We start from the raw sequence: 16,780 nt of genomic DNA on the forward strand, positions 1-16,780 counted from the left end.
TCTCCGGTTTGCAAGAGAAAGTACATCCGGACCATGCGGTCTGTAGGAGAAAGTACATCCGAGCCGTGCCGCGTGGCTTCCGCCTTCCTGATAGCATGGTCCTGACGGATGCGGGTCAACATTGGAGATGCCCGAACTGAATAACAAAGCTTTACTAACCTTCCCATAAAAAAAAAGCTTTACTAACCTTGCGAGTCTATGCATGCGCTTGTTCGTTTTGTGCACAAATGTTGTTCTTCGTGTTGGAAATGGCATTGTGACTCAAACACTACAGTGTGACAATACAACTATCTATGGTTTCATGCATACTGAGCTTATACCATAGTAGTATATAGTTGCAATTTAATTGGTGCAAATAATGGACATCTCATTCACGTGATACGCGCAATCAGCAAAATCTACTAGTTGGTCCGAGCCACGTACTCATGATGTCCCAGTTAATAGGTACGCCTGCGAAATCAACAAAAGTTTAGTTCCTTCTTACGTGCAGAAACCATGTCCCAGCCTCCCAGGCGATATAATACATAAGATTTGTGGTTACCGAAACTCTGGACTGAAGAAGGGAAGCAGACACCAATACCAACAAAGCTAAACCATGGCTTCGGATCCCTTGCTCCCATTCCTCACGGCCTGAAGAGCCATTGTGAGGAAAGGGCACAACAAGCAGGAAATCGCGAAGATAAGGTACTTACTCGTCTATGGCTATGTACATCCTCGGCTTCAGCAGCCGATAGGCACGACCACTCGGTTTCATCTTGCGGAGTGCTTCGAAGTTTATGCGGAGCGGGCCAAGGCGCGAGGCGCAAGAGGCGAGAGCGTCGGCGTCTGGGTCGTTCGGCGGGGCCCCTGGGGTGGCGACCTCGGGAGCGTCAGGCCGTGCCAGCTCCCCAGCCTCCACCTCAGGACTGCTCACCCAAGCTTCGGGGGCGGCGACCTCAGGAGCCTCGGATTGAGCCATCTCTCCTGCCACCCCCTCAGGGCAGCTCACCCGAGCCTCGGGGGCTGACGTCTCAGAAGCGCCGGGCTGCATCATCTCTCCAGCACCTGCCCCAGCGGCACTCGGCGGCGCTCGCCCCCCTGCATCCACCTCTGGGGGGCGCGCCGCAGGGACGGCGGGCAAAGGAACCACAAGGGCGGGGTTCTCGCGGGGCCCTTCAAGGCCGGCCGGGCGCAGCCCCCACTCGTCGAAAAGGGGCATCTGCCTCACGAACTCCTTGTACAACAACAAGAAGATTCGTTTTAGATATGAATCAAACATGAAAAGATTTGTCATTCTTCATCCGCTTTTCGTTTTAGATATGAATCAAACATGAAAAGATTTGACATTCTTCATCTAACCAGACATATCATCCTATGAGATCAGTCCAATATGAAGACAAGTGGTACAACTATATAAAAGAGAAACAGGGGGGGTGGGAGGTTGAATAAGGTTGAACTGACAACCCCTCTAAATTAATCCACACACTGTACATACAAAACTCAAATGGTACAGTATCTAACAAATGCATTCAAGATCACCCGCTATACATAGCATGCAATGTATAGCACTTGCGGAGCCAAAGCCCGGCGGTTGCCCGGGCTCTGCTCATGAACCTTCATTAGCTTATACAAGAATACCGAGATTTAATCAGTAATTTTTCTAGGCAAATAGCCATCGGCTATTTTCCTTTGTACTTTGCGCAGGCTGCACACATGGGCTAGCTCCGCTTGAGACCAACAGGTGTATTGTGATCTAGAATATCATCCCTTAAATTCATCTTCGGCCAGCAAAGTGTCAACAATTTGTAAATTAGATGAGTTACTGGCCAGAAACAAGTGTGGGACAATGTTATGTGCTGAACGGGAGCAGGAAGATTTTCAGGTGTAATAATAATCATAGAAGGCTGATCACGAGCACAATTCTAGTATACAGGGTTATTCATCAGTAAGTATGTCGGCAATGTTGGATTCACTTGGATGACAAAAGGAGAAAGAAACGGACATCTTATTGTAAGCAACATGAATACTAAGGTCCACTCAGTTTCTAGAAAAGATGGCACTGCAAAATTGACAGCAAACTAACCAACTTATTATTAGTTTGTGCTTTTAGTAACACAATACTCATGTTTGAGCCTATCAAGAATCATGATCCCTATACCTTTTGTGTCGAAACGTTGTAGAACGGCGCACAGGGAAATATGATTCTTGACCATTAAAGGAATCAGACTATTTGACTATGTGTATCAGTAAAAAACAATGATCAGTTGATCACACATCAAGAGGTGGTCAATTAAATTGTAAGTAGTAAATTTCGAATTGTACATTGATTTATTTTTTATGTATGCATGGCAAGACAAGGTCACTAAACATACAATATGGAAAAGAAACCAGAGTTTACTATGAGCAGGCTAAATACTTGGAATGGAATAGGAATACTTACAACTGGTATAGAAGAAGCACATTTGCATTTCAGACTCTCAGGTTGCCCATTTTTCAGTTTTTGTATTTCATCATTTTTCTCCTTAACCAAGGACTGCATTTCCAGTAGCTTACCCTCAAGAGTCAGTACCATTTTTTCTACACTAGCAGCTTCTGCTCCCAATTTGCCAATCTCATCATCTTTATTTCCGACTGCCACTTGCAGCTCCTCTACACTTTGCTGAAGCATTTGCACTGCTTTGCTAGCTTGTGCTGCCTCCACTTCCTTTATCTTAAGGGGCCCCGCTTCTGCTCGTAATCTGCCAATCTCATCATCCTTATATCGGACCGCCACTTGCAGTTCCTCTACAGTCTGCTGAAGCTTTTGTGCTGCTTCGTTAGCTTGTGCTGCCTCCACTTCCTTTATCTTAAGGAGCCCTGCGTTGTCCTTGTCAATTCTCAGCAGTTTGTTCAAAAGAAAATCCTCCACTGCAAGTGGTGCAGAAATTTCCTTATCCTTGTTTGAGCTAAGGGTCTCATAAGCTTGCTTCAGTTTTCTGAGCTCTGCTCTTAAATCTCTTGCGATGGCCCCATGATCCGCATTCTCTTGAATAGTCTCCACACAATTTCCAGCTTCCTTTGATTGTATCTAGCATTATTAAGACACACGCGTATGGGTACAACACAATGATTAAGAAAATCAGTGACATGCACAAGCTGGATCGGAAGCTTTTCAGCTAAGGAGCTGATGTTGAAGACAAGAGGTACAAGTATATACAAGACACGGAGGGGGAGGGGGTGAATAAGGTTTATTTGACAAGCCCACCAAATTAATCCATGGATTGGAAATGGAAAAACTAAAATGCTACTCCCTCCGTCCGAAAGAGCTTGTCCCTCAAATGGATGTATCTAGCACCAAGTTAGTGCTAAATACATCCATTTGAGGGACAAGCTTTTTCGGACGGAGGAAGTACCTAATAAATACATCCAAGATCACCTACTATACATAAGGTGGACTGTACTAGAGACTGAGACCAACAGGTGTATTGTGATTTAGAATATCATCCCTTAAATTCATCTTTGACCAGAAAAATCTCAACAATCTGTAAATTAGATGACTCACTGGTCAGAAATAAGTACGAGGCAATGTTAAGTGTTGAACAGGGACATGAAGATTTAGAGGTGTTATAATCATAGACGATTGTGTGAGCTCACGCCGCCGACGCACCGGAAGGCCCTCAAGTCCATCGCGCTTCTTGTACCCTGGCTGTTATGGAAGCACAGAAATGCGTGTGTCTTTGACAACGCCACGCCGTCCATCGAATCGCTAGAGGATAGGATCAAGGACGAGACCCAGTGTTGGGCAAAGGCTGGAGCCCAGGTGCTTCGAGTTTGTTCTGCCCACAACTTGGGACGTCCATTGATAGTTTGTATTACTCTGTACCGCTCACCTCCTAGGAGGCCTGTTCTACCTTTCCCATGAAATGAAATGCAAAGGTCCTTTGCGTTTTCTCGGAAAAAAAAAATCCTAAATCAACTTGGTTCTAAAAAAGATATCACTGGAAAATTGTTTAGCAGTATATTAACCAAAAATGTCAACCTAGTGAACATTCTCTATTGACTATGTATGGTAAGCCAGGTCATTACACAAATACTGCAGAAAGGAAAAAAAGTTCTAGTATGAGCCGACAATATACTTCAAAATGAAATGCTTACATTTGATAAGGAGGCAAACTTGCGTTTAAGTGTCTTAGATTTCGCAACTTTGAGCTTCTGGTTGTCATTCTCCTTATCCAAGGAGTTCAATTCATTTAGCTTACCCTCTAGAAGGGTCTCATAGATTCGCTTTAACTTTCTTAGTTCTGATATTAAATCTCCGGAAGTGTGCTCATGATCTGCAGTGTTTTCATTAAGCTCTACACAAGTTCCATCTTCCTTCAGTTGTACCTAAACATTACAAAAAAAGATAAAGCAAGGACACAAAACAATGATTAAGAAAAACAGTGACATTCACAAGCTGGACCGAATGCTTTTGGGATAATTAAGTACCAGCAGTTCTAAGTTTTCGGTGTCCAAGAGAGCTTCACAAGTTCTTGAATCCTCCAAATCACTCTCTAGCAGTTCTGCATTGGACAGAGAAGGCAGCAACAGTGGCATCAGAAGCAACATTAGGTGCCTCGTTGTACAACATCAGTGGTTATCTTCATCAAAAATATATGTTGTTTTAGCTTGAAAAACGTTCTTATATTATGGGCCGGAGGGTATAAAACAGAAATGCTATTCAGGTAATCTTGATAACCCTAGTTTCTTGTCCATCTGGCGGCGGCGAGGCCCGAATGAGAATGACCAACAAAACTGACATTTAGCAGGCACATCATGACAACTCTTACAAATCAACAAAAAAAAGTTATGCCAAATTTAGGGGCACAATGTATTCTGACCGGCGAGCTTGGGATCATCGGAAGGGAGCAGCTCCCTGCAGGCCGCCTCCCACCTGCTTCTGCTCAGCTCCGCCTTCCGGGATGAGAACATAAGACATCAATCAGGCGCAGGGAAGCCCAAGAGAAAACCCTAAGCGTAAGAGGACAGGAGCGGTCCGATGAATCACACACCTGGTGGAGGCGGGAGTGGTTGATCTTGTCGCGGGCGTCCCAGAACTCATGCTGGGTCCTGTTGCGCGCCTCCAGCCGCGCGCGACCGGCGGCGAGCGCCTCGACCCGGTCGTAGATGCGCTGCCACTCGGCCCGCCCGCCGTCCCCAGCCCCCGCATCGTCGTCGCCGCCGCCGCTGCTCATCGATTCGGACGGCGTGGGTGTTGATTTTTCTCAATCTCGTGTGCTGCACCTGCACTGCTCTCTGAGAAGATGCTCGTTAAACCAAATCCGAGGATGCGTTTGGATAGAAGGAGATGCTGGGGGGCTATGGGCATCCCTATCCAGCAGGATAAGGATAACCATATTTTTCTGTTTGGTTGGTGGATAATATTAGCCCATGTTTTGTTTGGTTTGAAGGTTAAATCTTGGCTGGGGATAGCCATTTTTCTGTTTGGTTGGTCGGTGAGGTTAGCCATTTTTCAATATGAGGCAATCAAATATGGTATGTACAACAGCAAGTATAAGAACATTTTTAGAATCTTGAGCACCATACCAAAACATACTCCAGCAAGTTATAATGAACGAAAAAAATAAATTTCAGCAAGTTAGAATGCATGAAAGAACAAATTTCAGCAAGTTATACTGAATGAAAGAACAAATTTCAGCAAGTGATAATGCATGAAAAAAGCATTTCAACAAGTAATAGAATATATAGCTCGACATTCCATAGAATACTTGATCAAATATATAGTTATACAACCCATGCATAGTTCAATGTTTTGGTTGTAATCAAAAGAACAAGTCCATACAACCCATAGCTCCATTGTTTTGGTTGTCATCAAAAGTACAAGTCAAACTACCCATATAAACTCATCATGCTTCGGCTTCAGGGAAGGTACTCTTCACATACCTAGAGACCCAAACCTTTCTCTGGACATCTCCCAAGACCTTGAATGCTGTTGCAACACGAGGATTGTCAACCAAATAGGCATAGTAATGTGCAAGGGAATCCAAATCAAAACCAGGGAGTTCTTTCATCTCATCCCAAAGACCATCAATGGCGGGGTTGGCGCTGCTAATAAGTTTCTCTATGGCAACAGCAAGCCTTTCACTTGAAGCCATTATGGTTGCATGCATCCTGTCTTCTGCAGAAGGATTGGTTTTGGCTTTCTTCAACTTGGGAGCAGCTGACTCGCCACAAGTGGGTGATTGGGAAACCTCGTCATGAGGGGCAGCAGCTTTGTTGGCTTTCGGTTCTTCAAGATCAATCACATCTGTACCTAAAGGGTCACTTGAGCCTTTTGCATATTGCCCTGTAGCCATGCTAGCTCCAACGATAACCAGCATCTCTTCATAATGTTTAATAGGCTTGTTAAGGAAGGGTTCATCTTCTTTGTGGTCCTTTATAAACAAAGGTAATCATTTCAGCAAGGAATGGGAATACAAATAAATTATTGCAAGTTATAATGCATGAAAGAATAAATTGCAGCAAGATATAATGCATGAAAAAGCTCATTTCAGCAAGGATTTGGATATAAAAGTACTTATTCCATCAAGGAAATGGAGTATAAAGAAGTGCACACAAGTGATAATGCATGAAGAAGCTCATTTCAGCAAGGATTTTGATATAAAAGTACTTATTCCAGCAGTGAATGGAGTTATTCCAGCAAAGAAATAGCTCAAGGGCAGTGAAATAGATACCTTAATGTGGTTTGTGTAATGCTCATGATCAAGAACAATCATAAAGTTCTCTTCATCCCGAAGTGCACCACTCAATGATTTGAGGTGCACTATCTGTTTATACTTCCTCTTCCATGTCCTTGTATGATTTGTGATGTGGGTTCCAATTAAGTCGGTGCGGTTAAAATGTTCATTCATAGCCATGGCACAAGCATTCCAATGTACATTCTTGAAGGCGGTACCGGTTCTATGGCCACCAGTCACCACAACACATAGGTTCGCTAGCATGTATGATGACATGGTAGGTCATCTCGAAGCTCACCAATTGCATGGAGCACTCTATGAAAACACCGGCTAACAACTTCCCCGGATCTACCGAAATTCCCTCCAATTACCCTATTCCTGACATTATGACCAACAGTGTGCAAAAACATTGCTACTTGTTGCTCAATAGACATATGGACCGTGTCTTTTAGCAAATTGCGATCTCTAAAGAGTTGACAAAACCGAAAGAATGGTGCCCTCCGAAGCCTGAGCATGTTCACACTAGTTGTATCATTTTTCCATACTTTGTTATCAAAGTACTCTCTTCTCATCCTATCTCTCTCATCAATTGGGGCATATGTAATTGCTTCTCTCCTTTTTCTTTTTCTAGATTGAACAACCAAAGCTATCATATTGATAAACCATTAAGCCACTGCCGCACAAATTAACATCTTTATCTTTTTGTCCATCTACAATATAATAGTACAAATGATATAACTTCAACAGGAACAAGTCAACATGTACATCCTCTGTCAAGCAGTACATAGGAAGAGCAGTTAACAAGTTACCTTAGATTTTGGGGAGAAAATCAACGATAGGAAGATGTAGTAGTCCCTGACTTCCCTGTCGCCTTTGACCTGCGTTTGACCTGCGCTACTGCAGCACAAAGAAACAACAAAAAAAGATTAGCATATTAGATAGAAAATCAATGGAGAAAGCACGCATCAGTACATATGGCCGCCGCAGTACACGAAGCAAGTTTGGCTGCATAGCTAGCAAGATCCACGCAGCAAGCAGTGCCAAGCAGCTAGCAGGCCGGTGTACCGCGCACAACACCTGCTCTCAGGCGGCGCACAACATGCGCACTTGCCGGACAGATGCAGGGCCGGCGCAGCACCCGCGCACGGGGCGCACAACACCCGCGCACGGGGCGCAAGGCGCGCCGGCCGGAGAGAAGCAGGGACGGCGTCGTCATCCGCAGGCCTCCGGCGGCCGCGCGCGGCACTCACCTGTGCTGACCGTCGCTGCCATGACCTCTGATGGCAGATGTGGAGCGGAGGAAAAGAAGGAGAGAGCCACGACGCTGCGCACTCACCGTCGTCGCCGGGCTTCGATTTGCCGGCGCCGCTGCGCACTCACCGCCGTCGTCGGGCTTCGATCTGCCGCCGCCGCTGGAAGGGAGAGAAGAGAGATGGAAAGAGGAAAAGAGATAAGGTTGCCCTTTTGTGGGAGGTGAATGAAACGAGACGGCGCCGAAAAACGTTTCGCGGGCTCCCTTCGCGCCCCCCGCGCGCGCGGGATGCCCACATCTGCGAGATTTTCGCAGACCCGCGGAGCCGAGTTTTGGACGAATATTCGAAGCATTTAGCCATCTTTATCCCAACTCGTCCGTGAAACAAACGACTGCTATCCACTTAAAAAACTGCTATCCTTATCCCATGGAGGGATAGCCCAGCATCCAAACGCATGACTGGTGGAGAATGGAGAGGCGAGAGTGAGACCGTGAGACATTTGGGGAGAAGACAGGTCATCCCTCTTTGCAGCTCCTTCAATTTTAGTCCTTTTTTTTTTTACATTTCGTTTTTTTACTTTTGACCCTGGTACCTAAAACTATAGAAAAGAAATACTGATTGAGTATGCCTCTTTGAATTTTACTGTTTTATTAGTAATTACTAATTTCTCCTATATAATAAAAAAACTAGGAATTTATTTTTACTGCATTCCTTACAAAATTTAGTACCCACTCAAAACTTTTGTAAAAATTGTATTTTCCGTGGTGCAATAAAATAAACTTGTTTTCCTGACTCACTTGTGTTTTAAGTTTCACTAAACGAAAATGTTATTTGCAAATGTCCGCCACGAGGCCGCTCACCTGCCTTTTACTTCTTTAGCTAAGCAAATATGCAAGTCCATCCGGAGACAGGGTGGAGCCCACAATCTCCCCCTCAACCCTGACAGAGGGTCTTGAAGTCGATGGACGATGATCCCGATTTTGCCGTGCAGCTCCTGGAAGCATACACGGCCAAGAGCCTTCGTCGGGATGTCGACCTTCTACTTACCAGTCCTGATGAACTCCACATCCACCGTGCCCTTCTCGACATAGTCACGTATAAAGTGATAGTGAAGATCGATGTGCTTGCTGCAATCATGAAGTACTTGGTTCTTGCAGAGGAAAATCGCCAATTTGTTCTCAACGAAGATGAGTGCAGGGGCATTGTCTTGGTTCAACATCTTGCCGAGAAGACGAGCCAGCCATATCCCCTGACATGTTGTTGTAGCTACCGTGATGTGTACACCATCTCGCACGAAGAAGTGGTGACAACGTTCTACCTCACCGATTGCCAGCTGATGAGACTGCTCCCGAGGAAGAACAACACATAGAGTTGCTCTTGTGGAGTCCACGTCACCAGCGTGGTCGGAGTTGCTGTAGCCGACCAGGTTCTTGTCGTCGCCACGGCGATACACACATCTATGTGTGATCGTGCCCGCGATGTACCAAAGCAGGTGACGGCTGCGAGATGACCATTGGTGGGAGTCTCCATGCACCTGCTCAGGAACCTGACGGTGAATGAGATATCCGACCGGGTGTGCAAGTGATATCCTAGGCTGCCGATGAGGATTTGATAGAAAGTAGCGCCCACCAGCTTATCCTTGCTCTCTTTGATGAGCTTCCACCGTGCCTCCATCGGGGAGTGCACGGCATGGCAATCTACCATGCCTGCTCGCTCGAGCATCTTGGCAGCATAGGCCGCTTGAATGATCGTCCTGCGACCATGCTCCTAGTTCTCGTCCAGCCCGAGGTATACCGGAGCAGCCCAGGTTGCTCATTCTGAAGAGGCGCTTCGTCCCCTCTTGAGGCGGAGCATCTCGGTGTGCTTGACACCAGCGATGACGAGGTCCTCGACGTAGATGTCGACGATGAGCTGTGTCTCCCTGGTTCCATGTGTGTAAACGCCGTGCTTGGGGGCGCTACAAGCGAAGCCGAGTCCAGCTTGGCGTTCAACGCCCTCAGTGTTTTTCAGTGCCCGTACAAGGCCTTGTGAAGCTTGCACATGCCCTGCTCGCGTCCTTCGGTGATGAAGCCAGGTGGCTGGGAGACATAGATCTCCTCCTCAAGGTTACCGTTAAGGAATGTTGATTTGATGTCCATGTGGTGGACCTCCCAGCCTTGATGTGCCGCTAGGGCAAGGATCAATCGAACGGACTCGAGCCTTGCCACGAGTGTGAAGACTTCCTCGAAGTCCACCCCTGCGCGCTGCACATACCTTTTTGCGATTAGTCGGACCTTGAGCTTGACGATGGCACCGTACTCGTCCTTATTTACCTTGAACACTCACTTGAGCCCAATAGCTCGATGTACTACAGGCAGATTGGTGAGTGTCCACATAGCGTTGTTGTCGATTAATGATAGCTCGTCCAGCATCGCGCGGCATCAACAGTCCTCAATCTCCGCCTCAGCGAACGTGGTCGGCTCCTCGCTGGCCATCGGATAAACACCTCATCGGCATTGAGGCTCTCCCCCAATTGTGGTGGCTCCGCGAGAAGGTCACCGGTGCATCGGTATCGGTGTAGGCTGCCAACACTGTCATCGGCGTTGATCAGATCCGACCGCGCTGTCGGTGGAGTTGCAAATTGAACTGACACGACCTCGCTCAGGGTGTCCGGGGTCAATGAGCGCGGGGTTGCTGTGCCCGCGGTGCTCGGAGCCACTGGACATGGGGCTGCAGTGCTCGGGGTTGTTGCACCTGGGGACGTTGAGCTCGGTGTCGTTTTGCCCGGAGTGGCTATTGTGCTCGGGGTTGCTGCTCGAACACAAACACTTGTGCACACCATGTACTGTACGATGAAGGAGTTGCCCGATGGACCTCTTCCGGCGCCTCCCAGCTCCAACGCGCCTCTTAGTCAAAGACAACGTCGCGGGAGATGTGCACGCATTTCGTGACAGGGTCATATATCCTGTACGCCTTGGAACCCGTCTTGTAGCCAATGAATAGCATCGAGGTGCTCCTGCCGTCGAGTTTTTTCAGCTGTCATGACCCGCAACCGAAGACGCGAGGCTTCCTCCCGTGCCACGCCTCATACGGTGTCATGCCATTTACGCTCCATGTCCAGTTTTATTATTGAGAGCATGACATTTTATTATTATTGACATGATATTTTCATTGTAAAGAGGGTGAACATTTTAATGTTGAGAGTATTCCATTTTTTATTGCATGTCATTTTTTGGGCTTATCCAGATAAAATGTTTATCTAGATGAATGCAGTCATATAAAGTATCACAACAATTTTTAATTATTTTCAGAGCATGCCATTTTTATAAATTTGTGCATATTTTTTGTTAATGGCCTTTTTAATATAGAGGATGACAGCTTTAAAGTTTAGCATGACAAAAACAAATTCTGGACCACTCGACTTTTTTTTGTGTTAAAGTTATAGTGTAGCAATTATAAACAAAAAAAAACACTTGAACAGCCAGAAGCGGCCGTTGGGAGCTCCTCCCTCTGGGGAACGAATCGTCATTCTAAATCATGCCACTTGTGAAATTGACACTAACATGCATAATCTGAAAAAAGAAAGTCATGCTCAACAACTTGAATTTAAGCAATTCAGCACTGCTCATTTACATCCCAACCATCTCAGACTAGCTTTCCCCTGCTACACGAAACAAGGCCCAACTCACAAAGTCCTACGACACAGGCGGGGCGAAACTCATAAGAGAGACTAAGAACACAAGGCTGCAGCAGGATCCATCCAGCATATTCAGAAATTCAGATGCACATCGGTCCACATACATCAACACTCATGAAACATGCAGCGAGAGGCCAGAGAGGCGCGCGCGCGCTGGGCTCTCTCGTGTGGATCGATCATAGTACATGCGTCGGTTTAGCAGGAGGGCACGGGCACCTTGCAGGCGGCCATGACCTTCTTGCCGTTGGGGGAGTCGACGTACTGCTTGAGGTTGGGGTCGCGCGCGTACTGGCACATGCATGGCTGCTGCTCCTTCATCTTGCTGCAGCACGACGCCGTGGGCGCCGCGTTCCCGACGATGGCCCCCGCGCACGGGGTGAGCTGCAGCGCGTCGCAGGTCGCCGCCTCCGCGCCCGCCGGCGCCACCATCAGCACCACCGCCGAGAAGGCCAGGAGCGCCACCACCAGCTGGGCCAAGTACTTCATGGCGTCTCTCTGAAACAACAGATTGATCGACTAGTAGTGCGCTAGTGGCCACTGCAAGTATGGCTTCAGATGGGTGTGAGCGTTTGGGGTGAGATGAGTGCTATTTATAGGCTTTCGATCGAGAGAGCTTGGCAGTGTAGCTTGCATGGTGACCACGCTGAGCTGAGCACAAGTGTAGTCTACACTGTGTAGACGTGGCTAGCTAGTGCGGAGCAAGCGTGCAACGCAGATTGGCTGAATTCATATAGGTGCCATCTTGTCAGGAGCACATCGCGTTTATGGAAGACAGGATGATGAGCAGAAATGGTCCACGCACTGCGCCACTGCGCCACTCGACGCAAAACTGAAAGGGGATAATATAGGGCCTTGCTTCGGTAGACCCCCCAACAAAACGTAGAAGGGCAGAATTGGCATACGAAAGAAACGTATGCCCACCTCGTATTGTACAGCTCTGCCGGGCATACGTATACCGCGCGCATGAAAAAAAAAAGTACCCATGATCTGGGCCCGCCCCCATCTTCTCGCCCGCCCATCTAGTCGCCCGCCCGCTAATCACAGTATTTCCAGAGTTGGCGATCGCCGCCGCAGCGGATTGCCGCCGTCCGAACCCCGTGCGAGGCCACCCTCGCCGTCCCAACGTCGCCCGTCGCCGCCCTCGGCGTCTGGACGTCGCCCGCCGCCGCCCCCGTCGCCGCATCTCACCGTCCCAACTTCACCCGTCGCCGCATCTCGCCGTCCCAACGTCGCCCGTCCCAACGTCGCCCGTCCCAACTTCGCCCGACGACGCGGACGTGAAGGGCCCGACGTCTGACGCTGCCCTCGCCGCCCGAACCCCGTCCGACACCGCCCTCGCCGTCGCAACGTCGTCCGTCGCCACATCTAACCGTCGTCGTTGTACGCCGGGGACGTGAAGGGCCCGACGTCTGACGCCGCCTCCGCAGCACTGTCGTCGAACGTCGTCGACGTCTACACCGCAGGCCAAGGTTTGTCATGCCCGTCATCTAAACCTAGCGGGATAGATACAGGTTTCGCGTGAGGAATACATGCATGCAAACTCATTTTTTTATTTTTCTTTTTTTGCAAATAAGTTGCGTTGGGCACTAAATTCGTTTACAGTACATGAACGAGTAATTACACAGTTGATGCAGACTGATCATTCGTTTGTGCTGCCCGTAACTGCGCATGTGTGGTGTTGTGTGTTTTCTACTGGATAATAGATGTAGTAATGAGCTGGAATGAAAGTAGTAATAGCAGTACTAAAAAAATTGTTTTTCTGGAGGGCAGGCTTGAGCCTGTTTAAGCCTGTCTAGTAGACTCGCCGCTGGATAGAAGTGAGGGCTATTTCATGCATGTACGGATTTAGGGTTTAGGGTTCATCAAAACCTCCCGCCGCAGCGCCTCCTCTACGGACTAGGGCATGATTTACAGAACTAGCGTTGCTTTGGGCATGATGCATTGTACTAAACCTAACACACGATGTTTTGCAGTTCTGTGAGTTAGGCGTGTTGACATGGACGAAGAATCTGCATTCGGGAGGGACGAGAATGGTACTGATAAGGTGACTAAGACCAATAACGATAACTTGAACGAAGATGATGACAGCAGCGACAACGATTCCGTCTCGTCATATGATATCTTACCTCCGGAGGATTTTGATAATAATGAACATGGCGCAAATAGCGAAAACGTAAGTGCCGTATATTTTTTTATTTTCGAAATTGCAAAGTATGGCATGGCTAACTGTATATCTTTGTGTACAAATTTCCAGGAAGATGTGGATGTTGACAATGTGCAACATAGTTGGCAGGAATCATTTGCAGATAACTTGAGCCAGGTTAGTTGATAGATGTTGTACATGGATCAATAGTATGATTTAAATGATAATAATTTGACATATATATTTTGAAATGAATGTTGTAGGAGGAGTCAGATGGTCCGAGCGTTGATCACGATGAGGGAGAGATCGATATTGAGGAGGCTCAAAGGCAGCAGAAGATGCTTGAGACACATTGGAAGGTCATGGCTATGACCTTTCGGTCGCAAGGGGATGCATACATATTCTACAACAATCACGCCAGAGAACACGGGTTTAGCATAAGGAAACAAAAGGTGAAACGAGGTGCTTCGGGAATGATGGAGGGCCGCAAGCGCAGGCTTAGACCGGAGACTCGTTGTGACTGCGGTGCACATATGGTGGTGAAGCTGGACAGAGAACGTGGCGTTTGGTTCGTCGCATCATTCGTGGATGATCACAACCACGCGATGGCTCGGCCCGACGAGGTTTGTTTTTTATGGTCACACAGACGGATTGGAGATGGGCAGAGGGCCGAGATATTGGCCATGGAAGCGGCCGGGATAAGAAAGCATATTATAATGGACAACTTCATCAGCAGATACGGTTCGTACGATAAGTGCGGGCTTATCAGGAGGGACATTTACAATCTTTGTTGCAGAGAAAAAATGAGGCTCATTGCAAAGGGTGATGCAGAGACGGCAGTTGGCATTATGAGGAGTAGGAAGGAGAAGGACCCTGAGTTTTTTTTTGAGTATGTGCGTGACAAGGAAGGGCGACTGAAGAGTATGTTCTGGTGCGATGCACAGTCGCGGAGGGACTATCAGGACTACGGAGATGTGGTCGTGTTTGATAGCACGTATAAGATGAACAGATACGGTATGCCGTTCGTCCCCTTTGTAGGAGTTAACAACCACCGTTGCACCACAGTGTTTGGTTGTGCCATCATTGCTGACGAGACGGAAGGGACATACGTGTGGCTGCTGCAGACATTTATGAAGGCAAACTGTCAGGTGAAGCCAAAGTCAATAATCACAGACGATGACGCTACAATGATCCGGGCTATTCGGACCGTCCTTTCAGATGTTTTCCATCGTCTTTGTTCGTGGCATATCGAGAAAAATATGCAGAGGCACCTGCATTACAAGTCACTGGATGAGTTCAGATCGCTCCTGTACTATGCCACCTCTCAAGCGAACTTTGAGCAGAGATGGAAAGCTTTCTATGATAAGTGGAAGACGGATAGAACTGAAGAGTGGCTTGACAGGATGTACAGGAAGAGGAGACTGTGGGCAGCTTCATATCTTTCCGATGGTTTTTTTCTTGGTATGCGAAGTAACTAGAGGAGTGAAAGCCTCAACTCCTGCCTTCACCTTCACCTGGACTACGGTATGACAATTGTTGATTTGGTGGTGCATTATGAGAACTGTATAGTTCGCCTGCGTGAGAACGAGGCGTACGATGACTGCGAGGCATTCCAGAAGGAACCACCGTCTGTTACTGAATATAAAGTCCTTGAGGAGCATGCCGCCAAAGTATTCACACCTGCTAATTTCTACATCTTGCAAGATGATTTGCATAAGATGGGTCAGCTGGAGATATTTGAGACGCTCGTGGGAATTGGGCGTGAGACATTCATTGTGACATGGAAGGATAACCACAAGTTTAGGTATAATGTTGTTTATGAACCAGGTAACTCAGAAGAAACTATTACATGCAGTTGTCTTAGGATGGTTCGGAAAGGGCTGCCATGCAAACACATTCTGTTTGTTCTCCATCATCTGAATTTAACTGAAATACCAAAGTGTTGTGTCCTTCTTCGGTTGTCCAAACATGCAAGAGATGGGTTGCCTGTGCAGAGGAAGAGTGATATGTTTGGATGGGGTTGGTCAGGGCCATTGGAGAGAGAACGGTATAGTGCAATATCCATTAAAACCGCACAAGCTGCTCATGTTGCATCAAATGATCCCTTCTTGTTCGATGAGTTGATGAAGTGTCTAGACAACATAATAGCACAGAAAAAGATTTCAGAGGAGGAACTTATAGGAAGTAGAAGGTATGCTATGCTGAAGAAGGAGGCAAGTCAAGTGCAACAAGTTGAGCCTGGTATTGGTGATCCTCAGAAAGTTTTGACGAAGGGTGCACCTAAGAAGGGGCGGTCAAAGGGGGGCCCCGGTGTTACAAAGAATGGTAGGCCAAAAGATTTTACAGAGAAGAAAAGTGGTCCTTTGTGCAGTTTGTGTAGTCAAGCAGGTCATAATAAGGCTACATGTCATTTGAACGAGAAGTAAGATGTTATCTTCTTATTGTTGTTATGTTCCTACTTTGATTTTAGCAACTATATTTGCTCACCAATTCTTTATGTTTTGTTCAGGAACTGGGCGTAGGTACAGATGCAGGTTGGTTTGTACGAAGAATAAAAGTGGTCGCACGAACCTTTGTCGTTTTTTATTCGTACGTGTCCGCAAGAAAACTTGATAAGTTATTTGTTTGTGTTTTGATAAAAGATATATGTAATAAATTTGGAGATGACATTGCATATGTTATACTACCTGGGCATGATGATGATTTTGTTTGCTGTTTGCTACCTGGGCATATATGTTGTACTGATGATGATTTTGTTTGATGTTGTTTCTGGCCGCTACTTTCTGCCAAAATAATTGAAAAAGTGAAGTTTTTTAAAAAAAATGCCCGACCACCGCTGCTGGGCCCATAGTAGCTGACGGAAGCTACCCAAATCAAGCCTAAAGGCGACTCGGGCGGCCGATCGAGCCCACTAGCGGGCCCAGCAGCGGGGTCCAACGGGGCGCACGGGGATAATAAGAGAGGAGTTCGAAAGGGGGGCGGAGGCAGCTATTTAAGCCGCTCCTGGCGCCCC

General features: G+C 47.2%; 2 protein-coding genes across 3 annotated transcripts; both read right to left on the reverse strand.

The window, feature by feature from the left end:
• Positions 1-458: 458 nt before the first annotated feature.
• Positions 459-8,254, reverse strand: LOC119349367. Of its 2 annotated transcripts, none has more exons than XM_037617390.1 (8): positions 8,032-8,254; positions 7,505-7,592; positions 5,010-6,392; positions 4,839-4,911; positions 4,447-4,520; positions 4,114-4,344; positions 2,420-3,046; positions 459-1,210 (listed from the first exon to the last, which is right to left on the reverse strand). In XM_037617390.1, the coding sequence occupies exons 3-8, from the start codon at positions 5,190-5,192 to the stop codon at positions 689-691; spliced, it is 1,710 nt and encodes a 569-aa protein (XP_037473287.1). In that variant the 5' UTR covers positions 5,193-6,392; positions 7,505-7,592; positions 8,032-8,254; the 3' UTR covers positions 459-688. The 2 variants fall into 2 exon arrangements, with proteins under 2 accessions (XP_037473287.1, XP_037473286.1); XM_037617389.1 differs by having other exon boundaries at positions 459-1,213; positions 8,032-8,253.
• A 3,418-nt stretch (positions 8,255-11,672) lies between these two features.
• Positions 11,673-12,181, reverse strand: LOC119349368 (non-specific lipid-transfer protein 2-like). Its single transcript, XM_037617391.1, has one exon. The coding sequence runs from the start codon at positions 12,108-12,110 to the stop codon at positions 11,820-11,822; it is 291 nt and encodes a 96-aa protein (XP_037473288.1). The 5' UTR covers positions 12,111-12,181; the 3' UTR covers positions 11,673-11,819.
• Positions 12,182-16,780: the final 4,599 nt, after the last annotated feature.

The sequence above is a fragment of the Triticum dicoccoides genome, chromosome 1B, assembly GCF_002162155.2.
Source record: "Triticum dicoccoides isolate Atlit2015 ecotype Zavitan chromosome 1B, WEW_v2.0, whole genome shotgun sequence".
Taxonomy (NCBI): domain Eukaryota; kingdom Viridiplantae; phylum Streptophyta; class Magnoliopsida; order Poales; family Poaceae; genus Triticum; species Triticum dicoccoides.